The sequence below is a fragment of the Dama dama genome, chromosome 11, assembly GCF_033118175.1.
Source record: "Dama dama isolate Ldn47 chromosome 11, ASM3311817v1, whole genome shotgun sequence".
Lineage (NCBI taxonomy): Eukaryota > Metazoa > Chordata > Mammalia > Artiodactyla > Cervidae > Dama > Dama dama.
The window spans coordinates 2,187,377-2,207,493 of NC_083691.1; the positions used below are offsets into that span (position 1 = coordinate 2,187,377).

At 56.6% G+C, this 20,117-nt stretch overlaps 2 protein-coding genes across 2 annotated transcripts in view; one reads left to right on the forward strand and one right to left on the reverse strand.

The window, feature by feature from the left end:
* BRD3 (bromodomain containing 3) overlaps positions 1-12,999 on the forward strand; it is a 36,166-nt gene extending 23,167 nt beyond the window's left edge. The window contains exons 8-12 of the mRNA XM_061154217.1: positions 158-349; positions 1,174-1,403; positions 6,301-6,593; positions 7,743-7,871; positions 9,631-12,999. Of these exons, the coding sequence (XP_061010200.1) occupies positions 158-349; positions 1,174-1,403; positions 6,301-6,593; positions 7,743-7,871; positions 9,631-9,746 (960 nt within the window). The 3' untranslated portion in view covers positions 9,747-12,999. The remainder of the gene's footprint in view (positions 1-157; positions 350-1,173; positions 1,404-6,300; positions 6,594-7,742; positions 7,872-9,630) is intronic.
* Positions 13,000-14,324: 1,325 nt separating this feature from the next.
* On the reverse strand, positions 14,325-16,712 carry BRD3OS (BRD3 opposite strand). The gene is made up of 2 exons (XM_061154232.1): positions 16,643-16,712; positions 14,325-16,003 (listed from the first exon to the last, which is right to left on the reverse strand). The coding sequence occupies exon 2, from the start codon at positions 15,433-15,435 to the stop codon at positions 15,181-15,183; it is 255 nt and encodes an 84-aa protein (XP_061010215.1). The 5' UTR covers positions 15,436-16,003; positions 16,643-16,712; the 3' UTR covers positions 14,325-15,180.
* Between the last annotated feature and the right edge of the window lie 3,405 nt (positions 16,713-20,117).

A 20,117-nucleotide genomic window follows, 5' to 3' on the forward strand; every position in this document is an offset into this window, starting at 1 on the left:
CCTGCGCCCCTGGTCTGGGGCCACGCTCAGTGCCTGGGAGGGAGGGATGGAGGGAGGGGGGCAGGGAGCAGGCGCCCTGGGCAGGTCGGGCTGTCTCCCCACGCCCCGGGGACTGCCCACAGGCACCGGGACCCAGGCCGCCCCTGCTCTCCCACAGGACGTGTTTGAGATGCGTTTCGCCAAGATGCCGGACGAGCCGGCGGAGGCACCCGCCCTGCCCGCGCCTGCGGCCCCCGTGGTCAGCAAGGGCGTGGAGAGCAGCCGCAGCAGCGACGAGAGCTCGTCGGACTCGGGCAGCTCAGACTCAGAGGAGGAGCGGGCCACGCGGCTGGCGGAGCTGCAGGAGCAGGTGAGCGGCCGGGCGGGGCGGGGGGCTCAGGCGGGACCGCGGCCGCCCCCCGCCCCCGCCCCCTGACCCGGGCTCTGCCCCAGCCGCTGCCCCCTCCCCAGCCACAGCCTGAGGCCCCGTGAGCCCGCCTGTGCTGGGATGTCCCTGGAGCCTCTTCCTGCACCAGAAAGGTCTGCAGGGGCCACAGCCTTGTGGTCCCTAGAACCTGCCTCTCGGGGGCAGAAACGAGCCTGTCCTGCCCCGGCCTCTGACCCCGAGGTTTGCTTCCACCCTGCTTCACGCTCCTTCTGTGCAAGACGGGAGCACGAGGTGCTAGATTCCTGGGGGGCCCTCTGGCAAGGAGGAGACGGCGAGTAGCAATGACCCCCGCTGCACCCCAAGGGTCTGGGCGGCTGAGCTGAGCCCCGTCGGGGGTCGCAGGCTGGGGTCCCTCCTGTGCCGCGGGATGTGGCTGGCGTGTGTGGCATCCCATCCCAGCCTGCCCACCTGCTGAAGGCTGGGGTCACCATTTCCTCGCCTATGGAGCGTGGCTCCCGGAGCCCCTGGGCCCCTTGGGGGGCTGCTGGGGTGAGGGGCACATGGAGCACGTACATGCTGCCCGCCGCCCGCAGGCCTCGTTTGGTGTTGGCTGCTGGCCCTGTGCTGTCTTCACCCCGCAGCCCTGCCGTGTGACGCCCCAGCGGCTCGCCCATGAGCTCAGCTGTGGACGTTCTCCCCGGGGCAGGCAGTTTAAACCTCTTCCCGGAGCATCTCCCCACCCTGGCAGATAGACACGGCCCCTCTGCCCAGCCCGGAGTCCTCACCCAGCGGCCTGTGTCTTCCAGCTGAAGGCCGTGCACGAGCAGCTGGCCGCCCTGTCTCAGGCGCCGGTGAACAAGCCAAAGAGGAAGAAGGAGAAGAAGGAGAAAAAGAAGAAGGACAAGGACAAGGACAAGGAGCGGCACAAGGCCAAGGCCGAGGACGAGAAGCGGGCCAAGGCCGCCCCGCCTGCCAAGCAGGCCCCGCAGAAGAAGGCGCCCGCCAAGAAGGCCAACAGCACCACCGTGGCTGGCAGGTGGGCTCTGCGCTGAGCGTGCTGGGCACCGGCTCTGGACTGGGCTGTCAGCGGCGGGGGGGGGGGAGGAGGGCATTGGTGGTCCTTGTCTTGCCCCACTTGTGGGGAGACTGTGGGGACCCAGCGAGGTCTCTGCCAGGAAGCGTATGGGCTTTGGAGGGCAGAGCTCAACCTCCTGGGGGGCTGGCCTCAAGATAGGCGTGGAGACCTCTAGCGTCACAGTTTTGGGGACGTTGTCCTGTTCTGGGCAGGCGTTTTCTTTGGGGGTGTGTCGGGCTCCGGGCACCCCGTTCCCAGATCGCCCAGTTATGTGCAGGGTCGGCAGGGGGTGGTGCCCCCTGGCGCACAGCTCCCTGGCCCCCACGGCCTTTCCTTGGTTCCCAGCGCTGCCCTGGCCACAGATGGGCGGGGATAGTGTGGGGAGGTGTGTGGGGGCCGGGGGCTCCTCCCAGGAGGGGAGGCGAAGAGCTCCCCAGATGAGAAGACCTCTCCAGACCTCCTCCATCCGGCTGCGCGGGGGGTCAGGATGGAGATCCAGGAGCCAGGAGGGGCAGCGGGCACAGCTGTGGCGGGGAGGGGGACGTGTCCCTTGTGGGGACCGGGACAAGGGGGGCGCCGCCCAGGAGCGCAGCTGGGGCTGGGAGGAGGGGAGGGTTCAGGCTGCGGAGGCTGACGGGCTTCGTTCAGGGGCTCGCGGTTTATCCTCTGAGCAAGTGAAGCCGGAGTGGAGGAGGGGGGCGCAGGGGGCCAGAGTGGACGAAAGGACGCCCTTTGAGGCTGATACGGCCCCCCAGGCAGGAGGGGCCGGCGTACCCGTTGGTTGGGGCGGAGGCGTGTGGCTTCGAGAACTGTTGGTGTGGCAGAAGGGACAGGCTTGGGTGCCTGGCGGAGGCAGGGCTGGTGGAGCCCGGGGCGTGTGCTCCCGTCGCAGCCAGGCCGCGGGAGCGGTCGGGGCTTGTGTGTCCCCTCCCTCCCTCTTGCCGGGGAGGCAGCAGTCCGCTCCCTGTTCCGTCTCTGGTTCTGGCATCAGTGTGCTGCCGGCCTCAGACATACCTGGGAAGTGCTGTCCTCTGTCCCCTGGGGTAGGCTGACAGAACTGGCATCCTCCTCATTTTTCAGTTTCTCTTTGGCTGTGCCGGGTCTTCGTTGCTGGAGGGGGTGCTGTCTAGTTGCAGTGGGTGGGCTTCTCGCTGCTGGGGGTCCTCCTGTTGCAGAGCATAGGCTCCAAGGCGCCCGGCTGCAGGGGCCGAAGCTCCCGGGTTCTGGGGCACAGGCTTGGAGGCGCCCGCCTGCAGGGGCCGAGGCTCCCGGGCTCTGGGGCACGGGCTGGGGGCCCCCACCTGCAGGGGCCGAGGCTCCCGGGCTCTGGGGCACGGGCTGGGGGCCCCCGCCTGCAGGGGCCGAGGCTCCCGGGCTCTGGGGCACCGGCTGGGGGTGCCCGCCTGCAGGGGCCGAGGCTCCCGGGCTCTGGGGCACTGGCTGGGGGTGCCCGCCTGCAGGGGCTGAGGCTCCCGGGCTCTGGGGCACAGGCTTGGAGGCGCCCGCCTGCAGGGGCCGAGGCTCCCGGGCTCTGGGGCACGGGCTGGGGGTGCCCGCCTGCAGGGGCCGAGGCTCCCGGGCTCTGGGGCACAGGCTCGGGGGCGCCTGGATGCAGCGGCCGAGGCTCCCGGGCTCTGAGCACAGGCTGGGAGGCACCCGGATGCAGGGGCCAGGCTCCCGGGCTCTGGGGCACAGGCTTGGAGGCGCCCGCCTGCAGGGGCTGAGGCTCCCGGGCTCTGGGGCACGGGCTGGGGGGCGTCCGGCTGCAGCAGCCGAGGCTCCCAGGTTCTGAGCACAGACAGGCTCAGTAGTTGTGGTGCGTGGACTTGGTTGCTCTCTGGCACCTGGGGCCTTCCCCGACCAGGGATCGAACCTGTGTCTCCTACGTCGGCAGGTGGATTCTTTGCCACTGAGCCACAGGGAAGCCCCCAGAATTGGGGTTCTCAGATGTGTGATACAGTTCACCGGGAATCCATCTAGACCTGGAGTTTCTCTGTGGGAAGGTTTTTAACCGTGAGTTCGATCCTTTAAACAGACGCAGGAAGCAAGGATGTTGGTTTATTTTTTGAGTCTGTTTTCACCTTTCACATTATGGAAGGTTTGTTTGAAATGTCCCCTCACCTTTAAAGTCTGTAGGGTCTGTAGTAATGTGTTTTTTTTTTTCGGTCCTTGTATTGGTAATTCGTGTGTTTTTCTTTGTGAATCTGGAGAATTTGACCAGTGTTGTTGGTTGTTCAAAGAACCAGTGTTTGACTTCGTTGACTTTTCTGGTTTCTTTTTCTTTCATCTTGGTCTTACTTTATTATTTCCCTTTGCTTGATATGGACTTAATTTGCTTTTCTTTTTCTAGCTTGAAAATAGAAGCTTAGATGATTGAGTTCTTATTTTTTTTTTTTTTTTGTTCTGAGCCATGCAGGATCTTAATTCCCTGACCAGAGCTCGAACCTACACCCCTGCAGTGGAAGCACACTCTTAACCCCTGGAAGTTCCAGACCTTCTTTTCCAATATAAGCATTTAATGCTATAAGTTTGCATCTAAACACTGCTTTGGCTGTATATTCCTCACAAATGTGACTTGTTGTGATTTCATTTAAGTTCCAAATATTTCTTAATTCTCTTCAGCTTTCCTTTTTGACCATGGCTATTTAAAAGTATGTTTAACTTACAGATATCTGGAGATTATTCAATATATTTTTCAGTTACTGATTTCCAGGGTCAGAGAACATACTTTGTATGTTTTCAGCATTTTGAAATTTTAAGATCTATTTTATGGCCCAGAATATGGTCTGTCTTGGTCAACATTCCATGTATACTTGAAAAGAATGTGTATTCTTCTGATGTTGGGTGGAGTGTTGTATAAATGTCAGTTAGAAGATTTAAAAAAAAAATCTAAAAAAAAAGACACAAATGAACTTACAAAACAAACAGACTCATGGACTTGGAGGATGAATCTATGGTTGGCGGGGAGGGGACAGGTGGAAGAGGGGGATACATTAGGAGTGTAGGATTGACGTGTGCACACTGCTTAGATAACCGGGCTTCCCCTGGCTCAGAGGTAAAGAATTCGCCTGCCAATGCAGGGGACACAGGTTCGACCCCGATCAGGGGAGATCGCACGTGCCATGGAGCAGCTGAGCCCCTGTGCCACAACCACTGAAGCCCACACGCCCTAGAGCCCATGCTCCATCACAAGAGTCCACTCGCAACTAGAAAAAGCCGACACGCAGCGTCAAAGACCCAGCGCAACCAAAAATAAATGAATGATAAAGAGGGCATTTGGAGAAGAAATAAATAGCTAACCAACTAGGACCTACGGTATAACACAGGGAACTCGGCTTGATATTCTGTAATGACATAAACGGGAAAAGAATTTGAAGAGTATAGATACATGTATATGCAAAAAAAAATCTGAAAACCCCAAACAGACAAAAACATGTCAGTTAAGTTAATTTAGTTGATAGTGGTGTTGGGAGCGTCTGTATTCTTGCTGACTGGTTCTGTTAATTACCAAGAGAGAATCATTGAATTCTCCAAGTAGAATTGCGTATTTTCCTGTTTCCCTTTATTTCTGTCAGTTTTTGTTCATATATTTTGAGGCTTGGTTTCAGATGAACACACGTGTAGGACTGTGCTGTCTTCTGGGCCAGCTGACATTTTGTCATCACACAGCATCTCTCTTTTTCCTGACAAAATTCCTTTTCTGAAGTCTACTTTGTCTGAAGTTTTTACAGCTACTGCAGTTTTCTTTTGATTAATATATACATGGGATGTTTTCCCCCTATCTTTTTACTTTTAACCTACCTCTGTATTTTAAAGAGGGGTTTGTGTAGACAGCCTATAAATTGGGTCTTGGTTCTTACCCAGTCTGACCACCTGTTCCTTTTAATTGGTGTATTTAGATGATTTATATTTAATGTAATTATTGATACAGTTGGATTTCCATCTTTTGTCATTCACTTGCTCAGCTGTGTCTGACTCTTTGTGGCCCCGTGGACTGCAGCCCGCCAGGCTTCTCTATCCTTCACAGTCTCCCGGAGCTTGCTCAGACTCATGTCCATGGGATCAGTGATGCCATCCAACCATCTGATCCTCTGTCGTCCCCTTCTCCTCCTGCCCTCAATCTTTCCCAGCATCAGGGTCTTTTCTCATGAGTCGGCTCTTCGCATCAGGTGGCCAGAATATCGGAGCTTCAGCTTCAGTCCTTCCAGTGAACACCCAGGACTGATCTTCTTTAAGATGGACTGGTTTGATCTCCTTGCAGTCCAAGGAACTCTCGAGAGTCTTCTCCAGCACCACAGTTCTAAAACATCAATTCTTCGGCATTCGGCCTCCTTTATGGTTCAACTCTCACATCCATACGTGACAATTGGGAAAACCATAGCTTTGACTAGACGAACCTTTGCCGGCAAATTGATGTCTCTGCTTTTGAATACGCTGTCAAGGGTTTCTGTCCACCGTTACATTATTTTCTGTCTGTCCCTTCCTCGGTTCCGTTTCCTGCCTTCTTTGGGTTATTTGAGAACGGAGTTTGACCTGTTGCACTTGAGATGCCTGTGGGACAGTGAGGGGAGCCGCCCGCTGTGGCTGTTTCCTGGCCAAGGCCTCCCTGAGCTGGTGGGGCCTCTGATCTCTGGAGCAGGGTCTTCCACGTCCCTGGAGATGCAGGTGCATCCCCGGGCGGTGGCCCGGCTCCTCTGTCTGGGTGCCACTGGGGCTGCTCCTTGGAAAGAGAGCCTGGTCCTGGGGAGGACGAGGGCCAGGGTCTTGGGGGTGGAGCTCGGCGGAGCGGGGTGGTGCGGGCAGGGGCTGGGTGGGGGCTGGGATGCCACGCTATGACTCCCCTTGCCTTCTGCCTCAGACAGCCGAAGAAGGGCGGCAAGCAGGCGTCGGCCTCCTACGACTCGGAGGAGGAGGAGGAGGGGCTGCCCATGAGCTACGATGAGAAGCGGCAGCTGAGCCTGGACATCAACCGGCTGCCGGGGGAGAAGCTGGGCCGTGTGGTGCACATCATCCAGTCGCGGGAGCCCTCGCTGCGGGACTCCAACCCCGACGAGATCGAGATCGACTTCGAGACCCTGAAGCCCACCACGCTGCGGGAGCTGGAGAGATATGTCAAGTCTTGTTTACAGAAAAAGCAAAGGAAGCCATTCTGTAAGTTGCCGGGCAAAGTGCGTTCCTGCCGCCCACCGCTCTCTGGCTGCCACCCCCCGCGTCCCCCGCCATCCCTCCTTCCGTCCCCAACCAGGCAGCCCGGAGAGGAGGAGCGGGTCGCGGGCTCTGGGCTCCTCCCCCGTCTTCTGCCTCACGCCCCCAGGGCACAGCGTCCGTCTGCTCACCCCAGGGTGCGGGGCTTAGCTGAGACTGGCCGCCAGCCCCTCCCCAGCCAGAACCCTTCTTCCCCCTGCTCCTGGGCCCCGGCCTTCACTAACGCAGGCGAGACCCCTGATTAGCCCCTGCCCCTGGGCAGGTGGGCGGCGCTCGTGTGCCCCGGCCTTCACTAACGCAGGCGAGACCCCTGATTAGCCCCCGCCCCTGGGCAGGTGGGCCACGCTCGTGTGCCCCCGCCTTCACCGGTGCGGGCAGGGCCCGGGGGCCGGCTCCAGCCGCGCTCACGCAGGTGCTGGCTGAGGCCTCCGTTTAGGGTCTGACTGCAGCTCGCCTGCTGCTGGCTCGCTGCCTCAGCAGACCGGTTCCCTTGCCTAGGGTTGAGGGTCCAGAGGCCTCCCAGGGTGGGCAATTGCACTGGCTCCCGATTCACTGGACGGGAATGCGTCGCTGCCTGGGTCAGTGGCTCCTGGGGAGTGAGAGGAAGGGCAAGCCCCCGGCAGCCCTGAGGAGCACCCAGGGTGCACCGCTCCTGCGTGTGGTCCCCTCGGGCCGCTTGCCCCTCACTTGCTCTGAGGGGGGCAGCCTTCTGGGTGGAGCATCTTGCTGCTCTCTGCGGTCCTGGCACATCTGACCCTCGGTAAGTGGCCTGTGGACTCAGCGGTGCTGGCGCAGGTGTGCCAGGCGGTGGACTGGGCTCCAGGGGGAGCCTCGGGAGAGCCTCGGCCACCGTGAACGAAAACCAGGAGGGGCGGAGGGGAGGTCAGGGCTTCAAGTAACCCCGGTGCAGCGGAGCTTGGTCCGGCCCACCTCAGGAGTTCTGAGACAATTCCGGAGCTTTGCCTGTGGCAGGCGCTCCGTCCGGGCGGGCAGGGGCTCCGCCTTGGGGGGCTGGGCATCCGCCCGTGGGGCCTGTGCCATCCAGAGGCCGCCCACCTGCCCTGCCCGCAGCCACAGCGCCCTGCTCTCCCACAGCCACGAGCGGGAAGAAGCAGGCGGCCAAGTCGAAGGAGGAGCTGGCTCAGGAGAAGAAGAAGGAGCTGGAGAGGCGGCTGCAGGATGTCAGCGGGCAGCTGAGCAACAGCAAGAAGCCGGCCAAGAGAGGTAGGGCCGCCCCCGTGCTGCTCGGGGCGGGGGGAGGGCCGCGGGTCGGTGCTGTGGCCCCACCGCACAGCGCGCTGCGTGTCCCAGAGCAGGCTGTCGACCCCCCGAAACCCTGATCTCCTTACCTGTGCATGGGTCCCCGAGGCTGAGCAGGTGGCAGGCATGTGGGAAAGCGCCACTCCGTGGAGCCCCTGGGAGCAGGCGTTTTGGAACGGCCCGGTCGCAGTCCGTGGCGGGCTGGACTCCGTGACTTGGGAAGGACTGGGGTCCCACCATGCAGCTTCGGGGGGTCCTGGCCCCCAGCAGTGAGCTTCCTGATCTCAGGCAGGGAGAGGGGCTGACTTCCAGCCCCGGACCGCGCGCTTTATGGACTTCGGGGCCTCAGGTTAGGTGAGCAGGTGATTTGACTCCCCTTGCCTCCTTTCTCTGTAGCCTGTGAGAAAGGGCACGTACCTTTTTTCCTACCCAGGTGGTGGTCAGATTCTAGGCTCAGTCTTGGCCATGTAGCAGCTGGCTGCCACAGCCTTGCCCTGCTCGCCCGGTGCCAGGGTGGGCCTCAGGGCCCTCCCCCCTAGGGCAGGGCAGGTGGGCACGCAGTTGCAGCTCAGAGCCGCCTGCCTGGGTGGACGGCCCCCGCCCTCCACAGCCCATCAGGGCCTCTTGGTTGGCGGCACTCACTTCTTCCCAGGCCCGAGTGCGTTCGGCTTTTCTGGCCTCTGAGCTGGTTCTCCCTTCACTTCTGACACCCGCTGTGTGAGTTCCTCTCACGCCAGTTCTCCAGGCTCCGGCACGAGCTGGGCGTCCAGCCGTTCAGTTCAGTTCAGTTCAGTTCACTGTCTCCTCGGGGATGGTGCAGACCCTGCGGGTGAGGGCTCAGACGCCAGGTGCGAGTCCCCCGCCTCTCCTGTACCTCTGGCTGCCGGGCTGTGAATTGGGAACCCCCACGACACTCTGCTCAGGTGTGGAAGTTTGCTGGAATGGCTCCCAGAATTCGGGAATCATGAGTTTGAGTCACACAGTGGTTTGCCATAAAGGCCACGGCTCGGGGTCAGCCAGGTGGGCGGGAGGCACAGGGCTGGGTGGGGGGCTCAGGGTTAAGGCGCCCCTCCCAGCGCCTGGGAGCCCGCTGCGTCGCGGGGTTTCTCTAGAGTTCAGTCTCCTCCAGCCCTCTCCCCTCGGAGGGAACGGATGCCCAGCTCGTGCGTGCTGGAGCCTGGGGAAACTGGTGTGAGAAGAACTCACACATTTGGTGTCAGAAGTGAGCGCAGAAACAGCTCAGAGGCCAGCAAAGCCAAATGCATTTGGGCCTGGGAAGAAGTGGATGCCAGTTCCCTTCCAGCTGGGGGGTGGATGGGGGGTGGCCAGCTGGGGGGTGGATGGCAGGGCAGGGCAGGGCCGGGGGTGGGGGAGCCGGAAGTTCCCGCCCTCCAGTCACGTGGCCTTCCTGGTGACCAGCCTGTGCTGAGGCTCTCACGGGGGTCCCACCCCAGTCTCTCGTTAGCATAAACTCAGGAGGCCTCGGGGCATCTGGGAGCCCCGTGCCGGGAACAGGGTACAGGCACCAGACAGACTCCCCGCAGCCTCACCAACGCGTTGACTCATATCAGTGGGTTTGGTCGCATTTATCAGGCAGCCAGGTCAGGATCTGGGTGGGTCGGGGGTGTGGAACCAGCGCGGGGGCTGCAGGAAAGGCCGAGTGGATGGCGGGGCGGCGGGCCGGTGTGGGGGTGCGCGCCGCTCACCTGTGCGTCTCCCCCAGAGAAGTCGGGCTCCGCCGCGTCCGGGGGGCCCTCGCGGCTCAGCAGCAGCAGCTCCTCCGAGTCCGGCAGCAGCAGCACCAGCGGATCCAGCTCGGACAGCAGCGACTCCGAGTGAGCCCGGGACTCGCGCGGCTCAGGACGCAGCCGGTGGCCGCCCCGCCGGAACACCGCGGTGTTCCCTCTGGTGGTTAATATACTCCTTTCGTTCCATGGTGTGCAGGTTCTCTTTTCACTTCAGTGTTATGGTATCTTCCAGTTCTGGCTTTAATAGGTCAACCGAGATCTTTCTGTGTGTGTCCATTAGACTTTGAGAAGCTGTGAATTGGCATAAGGTCTTTCCTCCATAACTGAACTCAAGTCCCTTGGAGATGCTGGCTTCAGACGCTAACCTGATAACCGTAGGAAAACGTGTGAGGTGTGGTCTGAAGGTGCTTGCAGAACCCCTTTCCTTAAGCCCGACCTGGTCTGTAGCCCCAGCGAGAATGTCTCCCGAGGAAATGTCTCGGACGTGGTACCGCACGGAAAGGCTGTTGGCTTTGCCGACAGGGTTTATCTCCGTCTCTGGGGGCCCTGGGCCCTGACCCTCACGTCGAGGGCAGCTCTTTCTGCAGGGGCTGCGGACAGCCAGGCCCGCCCCTGCCGTGAGTGAGGGCCAGGGCTGGGCCCCCGCCGGGAGGGGTCCCTGCGGCTCCCAGCCCGAGTTTTTGCGGGCGGGGAGCCGGCGAGGGGGCGTGCAGAGTAGCCCCGTCTTTCTGATCTCCGGTGATGTTGGGAGCTCCCAGAAGGAACACAGAAGCTGCGTGGGCAGCACGAGGGTTCCCAAACACTGAAACTTTTACCTCAACTTTGAAAAAAAAAAAAGAGAAAAGATTTTAAAAAAAAAAAAAAAGGAGACTCTTTTTGTAAAAAAGGTTCAGCAATTTTCTACGAAAGGCCAGCCCCACGTGTGTCCCCAGCCCAGCAGCTGCCACGCACTCCGGAACCATCGTCCCAGTCTCGTGTATATATGAATATTTTATTTATTAACATCATTGGTCATTTTTTTTTTAAAGAAAGAAAAACAAAACCGCAAAAGAAATGCATTTAAAAAAAAAAAAAGAAACAAAGGAGCAGAGATGCAGGCCTTTTCCGTGGCGTGAGGGGAGCCCAGACCCCGCGGGGCGCGGGCCGCTCGCCCCAGGTGCTACCGCCTCCTGCCCCCGCGCGGTGCTCAACCTCGTCCGCGTGCTCGTCTCGGGGCTGCGGGGTTTCCGTTCTCGTTCTTTCTCGTGTGTGTGTGCGTGTGTGTGCGTGTGCGTGTGTGCGTGTGAAATCTGGAGACTCACAGGTCATAGACGACTTCCGGCTGCAGCACATTCTCATTTTTTTTTTTTAAATTTCATTTAGTTCTTTTATATTCACTTCTGGTCTCTCTTAGGACTGTTTTAAAAAGGACTTCGATTTAGGGAACCCCAGTTATATAATATAAACTTTGTAATCTGCGAGAAAAAGAAATGTAAATCTAAATCTTGATTTTTAACTTTCTATTGTAAAAAAAAAAAAAAAAAAAGTAATAATAATATACAGAGTTTAACAGAAGGTTACGTTTCGGTTTTGTTTTCTCCAGAGGCTGCCGCAGGGCCCTGAGCGCGGGGTGCCCACCCACACCGCCTGCCTAGCTCTGAGCCGCGTGGCTCTGGCCAGGGGTTCACAGCCCCCAGTGGGGCATCCCTCACCCCACCTCCAGGGAGGGGGCGGCCCCCGCTGCCCCACCGTGTCTCCCGGCCTCCAGCCCGCAGCGGCCTGGCCCAGCTCCCGCTGGCCTGGTCTCTCTCCAGGCTGGAGGAGCCTCTGGCCCCAGGAGGGCTCCCTCCCTCCAGACTGCACGGGGGAGCCTCTCAGTTAGCACAGAAGTGACGGGACCTCACGGAGGTGGGGGCTGGGGAGGGGCTGGGGGCGGCCCAGCCGCTTGTCCAGGGTCGAGTTCTTCCTGACAGCCCTTCTGGGTGGATCAGGGCACTAGCTGTTGGCGTCCTAACAGGTGGTGGTTCTAAAAATTCCTAACATCCGCTTGGATGCCACCAACCTTGACGGCTAAGGCGCGCTCTGATGGGGTAGGACCCTCATGAAACGTGGAGGTTGCCGTTTTTCTGACTGCCACTGATTCTGACCTGTGGTGAGTGTTGAGCCAGTTCGTTCAACTTTTCATTGTAATAAAAATATAAATGGATTTTAAACTTGCCATTTTTTTAAAAGCTGCCCTGTTTTTCAAAGGTGTTTGCTAAACAGATCTTTAGTGGAGTAAAAACTATGACTTTAAGGACTTGGTACACCCTGGAAGGTCTTAAAGAAGGATCTCAGGGGCGACAGGCAGCGGACACATGTCTGGGTGACAAACAGATCCAAGCCAAGGGGCCTGGAGGTGCTGGGAGCTCCCCGGGGGCGCCCCTCCAGCTGTCAGTGGGGAGGGTCTCCTTTGCCAGCCGCTCGGCGGGAGACAGGGGGCCCCAGTGCTGGGCGCAGCGCGAGCAGTTCCTGTCCACTGGTTTCTGGGTGTGGGAGGGGTTCTCAGCCACCTCTGCTCCTTTCCACTGAAAGATCTGCTGGCTTTGATGCTGCTGGAGAACTGAGCGATTGTAGGTCATTGGTTTTTTTTTTAAGGTTTTCTGTCCAGACTCAAAACTGATTTCAGAGTTTTGGGGGGACTCCCTCCACCCCCTGACGTCAGCCTATGGGTGTTTGCTGTTTCCATTTCTCTTGTGTTGGGCAAGTGGAGTTGTTCTAGTTTTCCTAGAACTAGAGGGTTAGGAACTGTGTTCAGCAGGTCGCACCCGTGCAGGACTCGATATTGTGGCTTTCAAACATTTCCCCCAACCCCTGGGGGCCGAGAGGGCGGCTTCGGCTATGAACTGAATTCCAGAAACCCTTGCTCACTCATCTTGCTTACAGACTGTTAAGATGCGTTTTCTTTTTTGTTTGTTTTTTGTTTTTGTTCTTTTGCAACATTCACATCTTTTACAGTTTGGGGGGGAGGGGAACACCGCCCACAATAAAGGATTCGTTACATTTGGTGTAGCGCTGTTCCCTGATACTGGCATAACACTTCCAGGAAGTTTTCCTTTTTTTATATTTAAAATGTTACTTTTCTGTATGATGTGCATGCAAGTTTACCGTAACTTTTCTTAAACTTTTTAGTGCCGTTTCTAGTATATTCCTGTAAATGTCAGTTACTGAAAATGAGTCCGATGTAAGTAGTTTTAGCTTGTTTACTGCAGTGCTGGCCTCATCACGACAGAATAAAAGTGGTAGAAAGTACTGTTTCTGGTGATCATGGACCCTTCTCCTGGGGCATTTGTTTTGTTTTCATAATAAAAGAAAAAAAAAAAAGAGGCGCCATCTCTGCTTTCTGGGCTCCCAGCACTCCCCTGGCTGGTGTGATGGGGGGAGGGGGCCCTCGCTTTGACATCATGTAGCTCCCGGTGGGAATGCCCGGAGCATCCGAGGGGTCTCAGTGGGCCCAGTGGCTCTGGTCCTCAGCCCAGGTCGGGGAGGCCCCAGGACCCCGGCCAGTGGCTTGCACAGCGGTTGCCCCCGTGGCTGACCTGCAGGCCCCCCCCCCACCCCAACCCGGTCATCTGTCTGCCGCTCCCACTGGGCCCTCTGTCTACACTGAGGTGCTTCCTGAGATCCAGTGCTCGTCCGTCTGGCCCAAGGATGTTTTCAAAAAACCGCGTCGGATGGTGTACACGCTGAGGTTTCTTCTAGGCGGCTCGGAACCTGGCGGCAAGGGACCAAGGAGGTGTCGAGACAAGTGCCGGCTCTGATGCTGTTCCCTGAACGTGACCGCTGCAGCCAGGCCTTGCAGCGGTGTGCTGTGTAGGCCCGAGGCCTCCTGCCCCTGTATCCCCTTGGCACATGGCACCCAGCCTGAGCTCCCCAAGGCCAGGTACTGAGCACATCTACCTCGGTGTCCCAGCCCCGGTGGGGAAGGCCAGGTGCCCAGGCTTCCCTGAGGCAAGGAAGCTCCCTGCTCACCAAGCAGCCATGTCCTAGCAGCCCCGGGCACGTGGCCACCTGCACGCCCTGACCAGTGCCTGCTCTGCTGTCCGGCCACCACCTCTGTGACTGCAGCCAACCAGCCACGGCCCTTTCCTGGATCACTCTAGGGGGAGGCACAGGCATTCCAGCTAAGTCAGAAGTTTGCTTCCTTCCCGAGCTGGACTTAAGTCGGAGGACTGCAGAGATGCCGACAAGGCCTTTCTCCTGGGGAATTCCAGTGTCCGGGTGCCTGGACGGGCAAGCCTTTACTGCACAGGCCCGACTCTACATGAGACAGGCTTCCTCTTCACCTCGGGGAGCCACTTAAAGGAACTCTGTCTTCCAGCCTCCCGACCGCAGGCGGCAAGCAAGCCGAGGCTCTATGAGCCAGGACCAGGCCTCTGGCTGGATGTGTGACCTTTGGGGAATGCAGTCTGGCCCGGCCCTTCCCCGCTGGATGCTGTGTGCTGACTGGCTTGCACGCCTGCACGAGGAACCACGCTCACGGAAGCGCTGGGTGCACTGTGGGCATCTCTGCCCAGCTGTGGGCTCCGCGGAGCGCTGCCTGCCCTGCGGTTCTGAGCAATTGTTCGACGTTACTGTTGTAAACAAACAAAAGCCCTGGAGGCCAAGGTAGGATATTATGAACAAACAGATTGAAATACGGAGTGAGGAATGAAGGAGCTGCCTGAAGATTTATTTAAAAAGAAAATTCAGCTTCAAGACACCTTGGCATTCGCCTCGCCACATGGACTTTAATTACAGCAAATCCCTTTAAACTGACTCATGAACTTGCCCACACGGGGGGTGGGGGTGGGGCCCGACACACAGCAAACATTGCAGGTGGCCGGCGGGGGGGCGGGGGGAGGCTACAGCCCCGGAGCAGAGGCTGGGCTGCTGTCGGCTGAGAACCTGCCTATTTCAGCTCTGTGATTAAACCTGAGGTGTAACTTCATAATTGGGGGTTTCCCTACCTAATTTTTTCGGATGCCTTTGCCCACAGCCCCGAGCATCAGGAAGCTAGCGTAGAAGCCATCACGGTGCATCGTGGGCAATGATCGTTTTGGTAACTAGACTCAAACTCAAGTGCCACAGAGTTCTTGCTGAAATGCTGCTGCCAATGACCTGTTTAGAGTAAAACCACTGTGGTCCTGCCAATGGATTTCCAATCCTACATGACGCCAATTCTTTTTTCTTTTTTTAGATTTGACCCATTGTTTACCAGGCAGAAGGGAATACTAGAGACAACCTGTAAGAATGTGAAAAGGTTGTTTGTACCTGGGGTATCTCTCGCGTGACTTATTTGGAAGCATGACCAAGACAGCATCTAGCCAGGCCTGCGGTGCCTGCAGGCTCAGGATGGGGTCCAGAAGTCCGCCCATCACCCCGACAGTGGGCGGGCGAGGTGCCACCTCTGGGGTTCGGGGGTTCTATCACAGCTCAACCTTCACATTCCCTGTCAGAATCTCCCAGTGAGGGCTGGGGGGTCAGCAAGGCAGCCTGGTGCCTGCACTCAGATGTTCACCCCAGAGTCACATTACAGAACAAAACTTGGACTGCCCTGTGTCCCGTGAGACATCCAGCTTGTTTCTGTCCCGGACAAGGATGGCCTCGTTCCCATACTGTGAGTACCACATGCTTCGGCTCCTGCTCAGGTACGTCCCGGGCAGTGCGGAGGCCAGCTTCTGCTGCTGCTGTTGCCAGATGAGCAGGGAAGTGTCCCGGTACCGGAGCCGGGCGTAGCTTTCAGACAGAGCTTTCTCTGCCAGCGGGACGCGGCCACTCATCACTGGCTAGAGCCTCCCTTCTCCTGGGCCACCTGCTCTGCTCTAAATGCCACTAATGAATAAGGTTTTCAGCAGCTGGGTGTGAGGATTTCTTCTTTAACTTAATGGTAACGAGGAACTCAGGCCATTTGCAGGCAACACCCTTTATGAGGGCTCTTTGAGAAGAAACTGGAGAGGAGTCTCCAAGCATTCTGAAGACCGCCAAGAGCCACGCGTGAGTCGGCAGGCAGGTCAGCGTGTCCCGGTGACGGGTCTGTGCTCTGAGTCAGGTGTGCCGATGACAGGGACGAGGCCCTCACCCCGGGGGGGACTTGTCAGGTGTCCACTGCGAGTCCAACACCACGACTCACACCACTGCATCTGAAGAGAGAGATCCGCTGTCCCGCGTGAAAAGACATTGTAAACTAGGCAGAAACCGACAGCAGCTTCTGTACGAACTGCCCTCCTGATCTGTGCCTGGGTCAGCTTTCAGCAGCGCGGAGGCGGTCTGATCCCTGCCAGGGATGTGGACCAGCTTTTTGTGCAGTGCCTTCTTCTGCCTAGCCTTCAGCTCCTCCGCAAGGTGAGGCTACAAAGAAACGAACCTGCTGTCAGGTGTCAGGAGAGGAAAGGACCCCAGCGGTGCTGGCACGGTTTATGGCAGGGGATCCTCCTTAACTCTTGGGATCACAGCCCTTAAACCAAGCCACCCAGCCCCAGGCTCCCACTACTTCGGTTGCTCCCCGGTGACGCAGTGAGCTTGGGTTTAAGAAGCAGAAGGATGCCTCATCCTAGTTCTTCTGTGAACTACGGGGGGGTGGTACTGGGGAAACCCCTTACTGGAGAGCTAATGTCCAGGGAGAGCTGCGAAATAAGTTCTAAGAATCTGACGGGGCGCAGAAGGGACCTGCCCACACTGGGCACGCTGGTACCCACCCAGCGCCCCCTTTCTCCTCCGAGCAGCCGGGAGGGCCCTGAACCCGAAGGAAAATGACGTCAGGGGAAAACCGAACGGGGCGCATCCACAGTAGGCCCAGCCCCGGCTCTCCCAGCCACGCAAGTTCTCCCTCCCGTGCGACCCGCACCCCCATCGCCCAGCCACGTCCCCCCGGCCCCGCCCAGGGCGCGTCCCCACCGCCTCCCCAGCATCCCGGGCGCCCACTCGCCCGGCGGCGCCCCGCAGCCCCCGGCGACCCGGCCCGCGTCCCCCCGCGGCCCGCCCGATCACCTGGCCCGCGCCCCGAGTCGTCCTGCCCGGGCCACCCGCGCGGCGGGGCCTCGGGGACGCGCGGGGCGGTGCCAGCGGGCGGCGGGCTGCGTCTCCATGGCAGCGCCGCAGGCATGCCGAGCCGAGCGCCGAGGCCAGGCAGGCGGGCGCGCCGAGCCGGAGTCATCGATGGCTCCGCGGGGCGGGGCCGGGGGCGGGCCGGGACTTCCTGCTCGAGCAGGGGCTGCCGCGGGAGGCTGACCTCCCACCGTTACTGTCGGCCTCTGCACCATATTGGTCGTCTCTTTGTGTTGCTGTTTGCGTACTTGTGGGGCTTCCCTTGTAGCTCAGTCGGTAAAGAATCTGCCTTCAGTGCAGGAATCCTGGGCTCAGTCCCTGGGTCGGGAAGATCCTCTGGAGAAGGAAATGGCAACCCACTCCCGTCTTCTTGCCTGGGAAATCTCATGGACAGAAGAGCCTGGTGGCTGCAGTCCATGGGGGCCGCAGAGTCGGGCACGACTGGGCGACTAACACTCGCGTACTTCCGCCACTGCTGCTGTTATTGCTACTAGCATTCTTGCTCCTAGTGATCGATACAGTTATTTTTTAGTAATTACATGCTGTCCCCAGTCCAGGCCTCCCACTCAGCCCTGTCAACCAGCCGGGCCAGGTCCCCATTCTTCCGCACTCGGCCTCCAAATCGTATTCCAATAACACTCTCTTTTCGTATCTGCCCCTTTCCTTACTGAACTTTCAGTTTTATGGTTTCCCCCTGCGCTAATTAAGGAAGTGGACACAAGGGACCTTCATCCAACACTGAGCCCGCCATCACAGGTTGCACGTTCTTGACTTTCTTTGCAAGGACACAGAACATATACAGAAGCTGATCACACGCCAGACCATAAATTAGTTTCAATACGTTTCAAAGCATTTAAGTCCTACCTGGAAAGGGTCACAGGAAACGTAGTCTATAAAGCAGCAATAAAAAGATAACTAGAAGAAAACCCATATATTTGATTATTTTGAAATATATTCTCGACCCCACTCAAGGGTACCAAAAAGCAACCTCTGAATTTCTCATGGGTCAAAGAGAAACTCACAATACAAATTTTAAACTATTTTAATGGAATGGTGATAAAGATACAATATATCAAAACTTGTGGGATGCAGTTAAAATCACTCCTGGAGGGAAGTTTAGAGTCTCAAATGCATATACAAGAAAATGTACATATATATGGTGTATTTGTGGGGTATATGGGAACTCTTTATTGTCTTTGCAGTTTTTCTGTAAATCTAAAACCATCCCAAATTAAAGCATAAAAGCTTATTTTTACAATTAGTGAAAAGGAAAGTCACAGAGGTGAGAAGAAATTGATAATACATATCACTGATGAGGGACTTAGTCAGGGTCCTACTGGAAGACAGAAGTCACACCAGTGATTTGACCAGAGAGAAATTAATAGAAGGGATTGCACATTAGGTACAAAGGTGTTAACAGGGTCACTTGTTAGCAAGGTTAAAATAAAAACCTCTGAAGTAACTCAAGGTGGTAACTTCAGGAAGCAGAGGACCAGAGCAAAGAGGGTGGAATTATGAACATTTGGAAAGTCAGAGAAGGGACGCCAAAGAGCTGCAACTCAGACTTTTGAGGACGGGGTGCTGGCAGTTGGAGCTGGTGTCTCTGCACCAAGAGTAGGGTCCCAGCAGGGTGAGACCCAGACCCCGAGGATGGCGTGCCAGTCAGCCACCGGCCCCGAGCAGCAGCAGGATGAGGTGGACTTTGTGCTCGTTGGAGAAACTGCAGACTGGATTCAGCCGCTGCTTCAGGAAAAATAGGAAGAATTGTGGCCCAGGGAGCTGCCAGCTGCCAGCAGGAAGCAGAGACAAAGCGGGTTCCTTCTCTCTCCTCTCCCTTTCTGTCTGCCTCCAGCACCCTTTCCTGATGGAGCCCATTGGTCCCTGCCTCACAAAGCAGGCTGTGAAGGATGTTTTTAGATCTATGGTTCATGGCAAAGGTTTATGGGCACAGGCAAAACCTTCCTCACTGGCATCTCTTTATTCAGCCTCCATCCACACGTTTCTCACACATTTGAGCTTCTATATAACAAAAGCAAATCAGACAAAAACCTAAGTTTCCACTTCTGCCTGATACGATGTGACTATCTTTCATACAAGAATGGAATTGTCTCACCATCAACAGACAAAAGAATAAAGAAGATGTGGTGTATATATATTCAGTGGAATACTACTCAGCCATTTGCAGCAGCGTGGATGGACACAGAGACCATGATACTAAGTGAAGTAAGCCAGATAGAGAAGACAAATATCATATGATGTCACTTATACGTGGAATCCAAAAAAAAAAAAATGATACAAATGAATTTATTTACATAACACAAATGGACTCAGAGACATAGAAAACTAATTTAGAGTTACTAAAGTGGAAAGGTGGGGAGGGATACATTAGGATTTGGGGATTAACAGATACACACTTCTATAAATAAAATAGATAAACAAGGACCTGCTGTATATAGCACAGAGAGCTATATTCAGTGTCTTGTAATAACCTATAATGGAAAAGAATCTGAAAAAGAACATATATATATATATATGTGTATATATATATATATATATATGCTGAATCAGTTTTCTAATACCTGAACTATTGTAAATCAACTATACTTAAATTTTAAAAAATTAATAAAAAAAAAGAGTGAGACAGTGTTCTCCCCAAATAGAGGAAGTACAAAGTCCTACCGGTGATGGTATCCTTTTCTGGGCTAGGTTAATTACTTTCCTGTTCAGTCTCCTTCTGTCTGAATATTCTTTCAGCTGAAACTAAATTGCAAAGTTAACTTCCAACAAAACTGTATTGAAAGTGGTAAGGAAGGTGAGGAAATAGAAGAAGAGCTGTGTCCAAATATGTTCCTACTTAACAGGCAGGCGGAGATGTGAGTAGTTGTTACTGTCCTTGTTTCTGTAACAGTCAGAAGGGGTTTCCTTTGCCTTCAGCAACATCTCAGCTGGTTGAGGTTTATTTAGTGGGATGACTTATACCTGCATTCCTGAAGGGCACAAACTCTCAAGTGTCCTCCTATCAATCTATCTATATATATTATCTATCTATCTCATCTCTCTCTCTCTCTATCATCTACCTATCTCTATCATCTGTCTGTCTGTCCACCTGTCTATCTGTCTGTCTTTGGTGACTACAACTTTCCATGCACTTTGCTGCTGCTGATAGAAATGCTAACATGCTCATGCCCTGGGGAGAGCCCTCTGGGTCCTCAGCATAGTTTTTCTTGCCCTCAACCCCAGTGTGCAGAATGACTCACCTTCTTCTTGGTGTTAGGGCTCCATCACCCCAGTTGGTCAGGTAACCCACTTGTCAGCATTCTGATTGGGTGGTATCAGGAGGCCCAGATTTAAGTGGCAGGCTCATCTTCCACATCAAAGAGCCATTGACGTTCTCCCTGGGGGGCCCATTCCTCCCCCA

What these genes read in the sequence shown, in the direction of transcription:
- BRD3OS (XM_061154232.1), bottom strand. Translation starts at nt 15,435, where the DNA reads ATGAGTGGCCGCGTCCCGCTGGCAGAGAAAGCTCTGTCTGAAAGCTAC.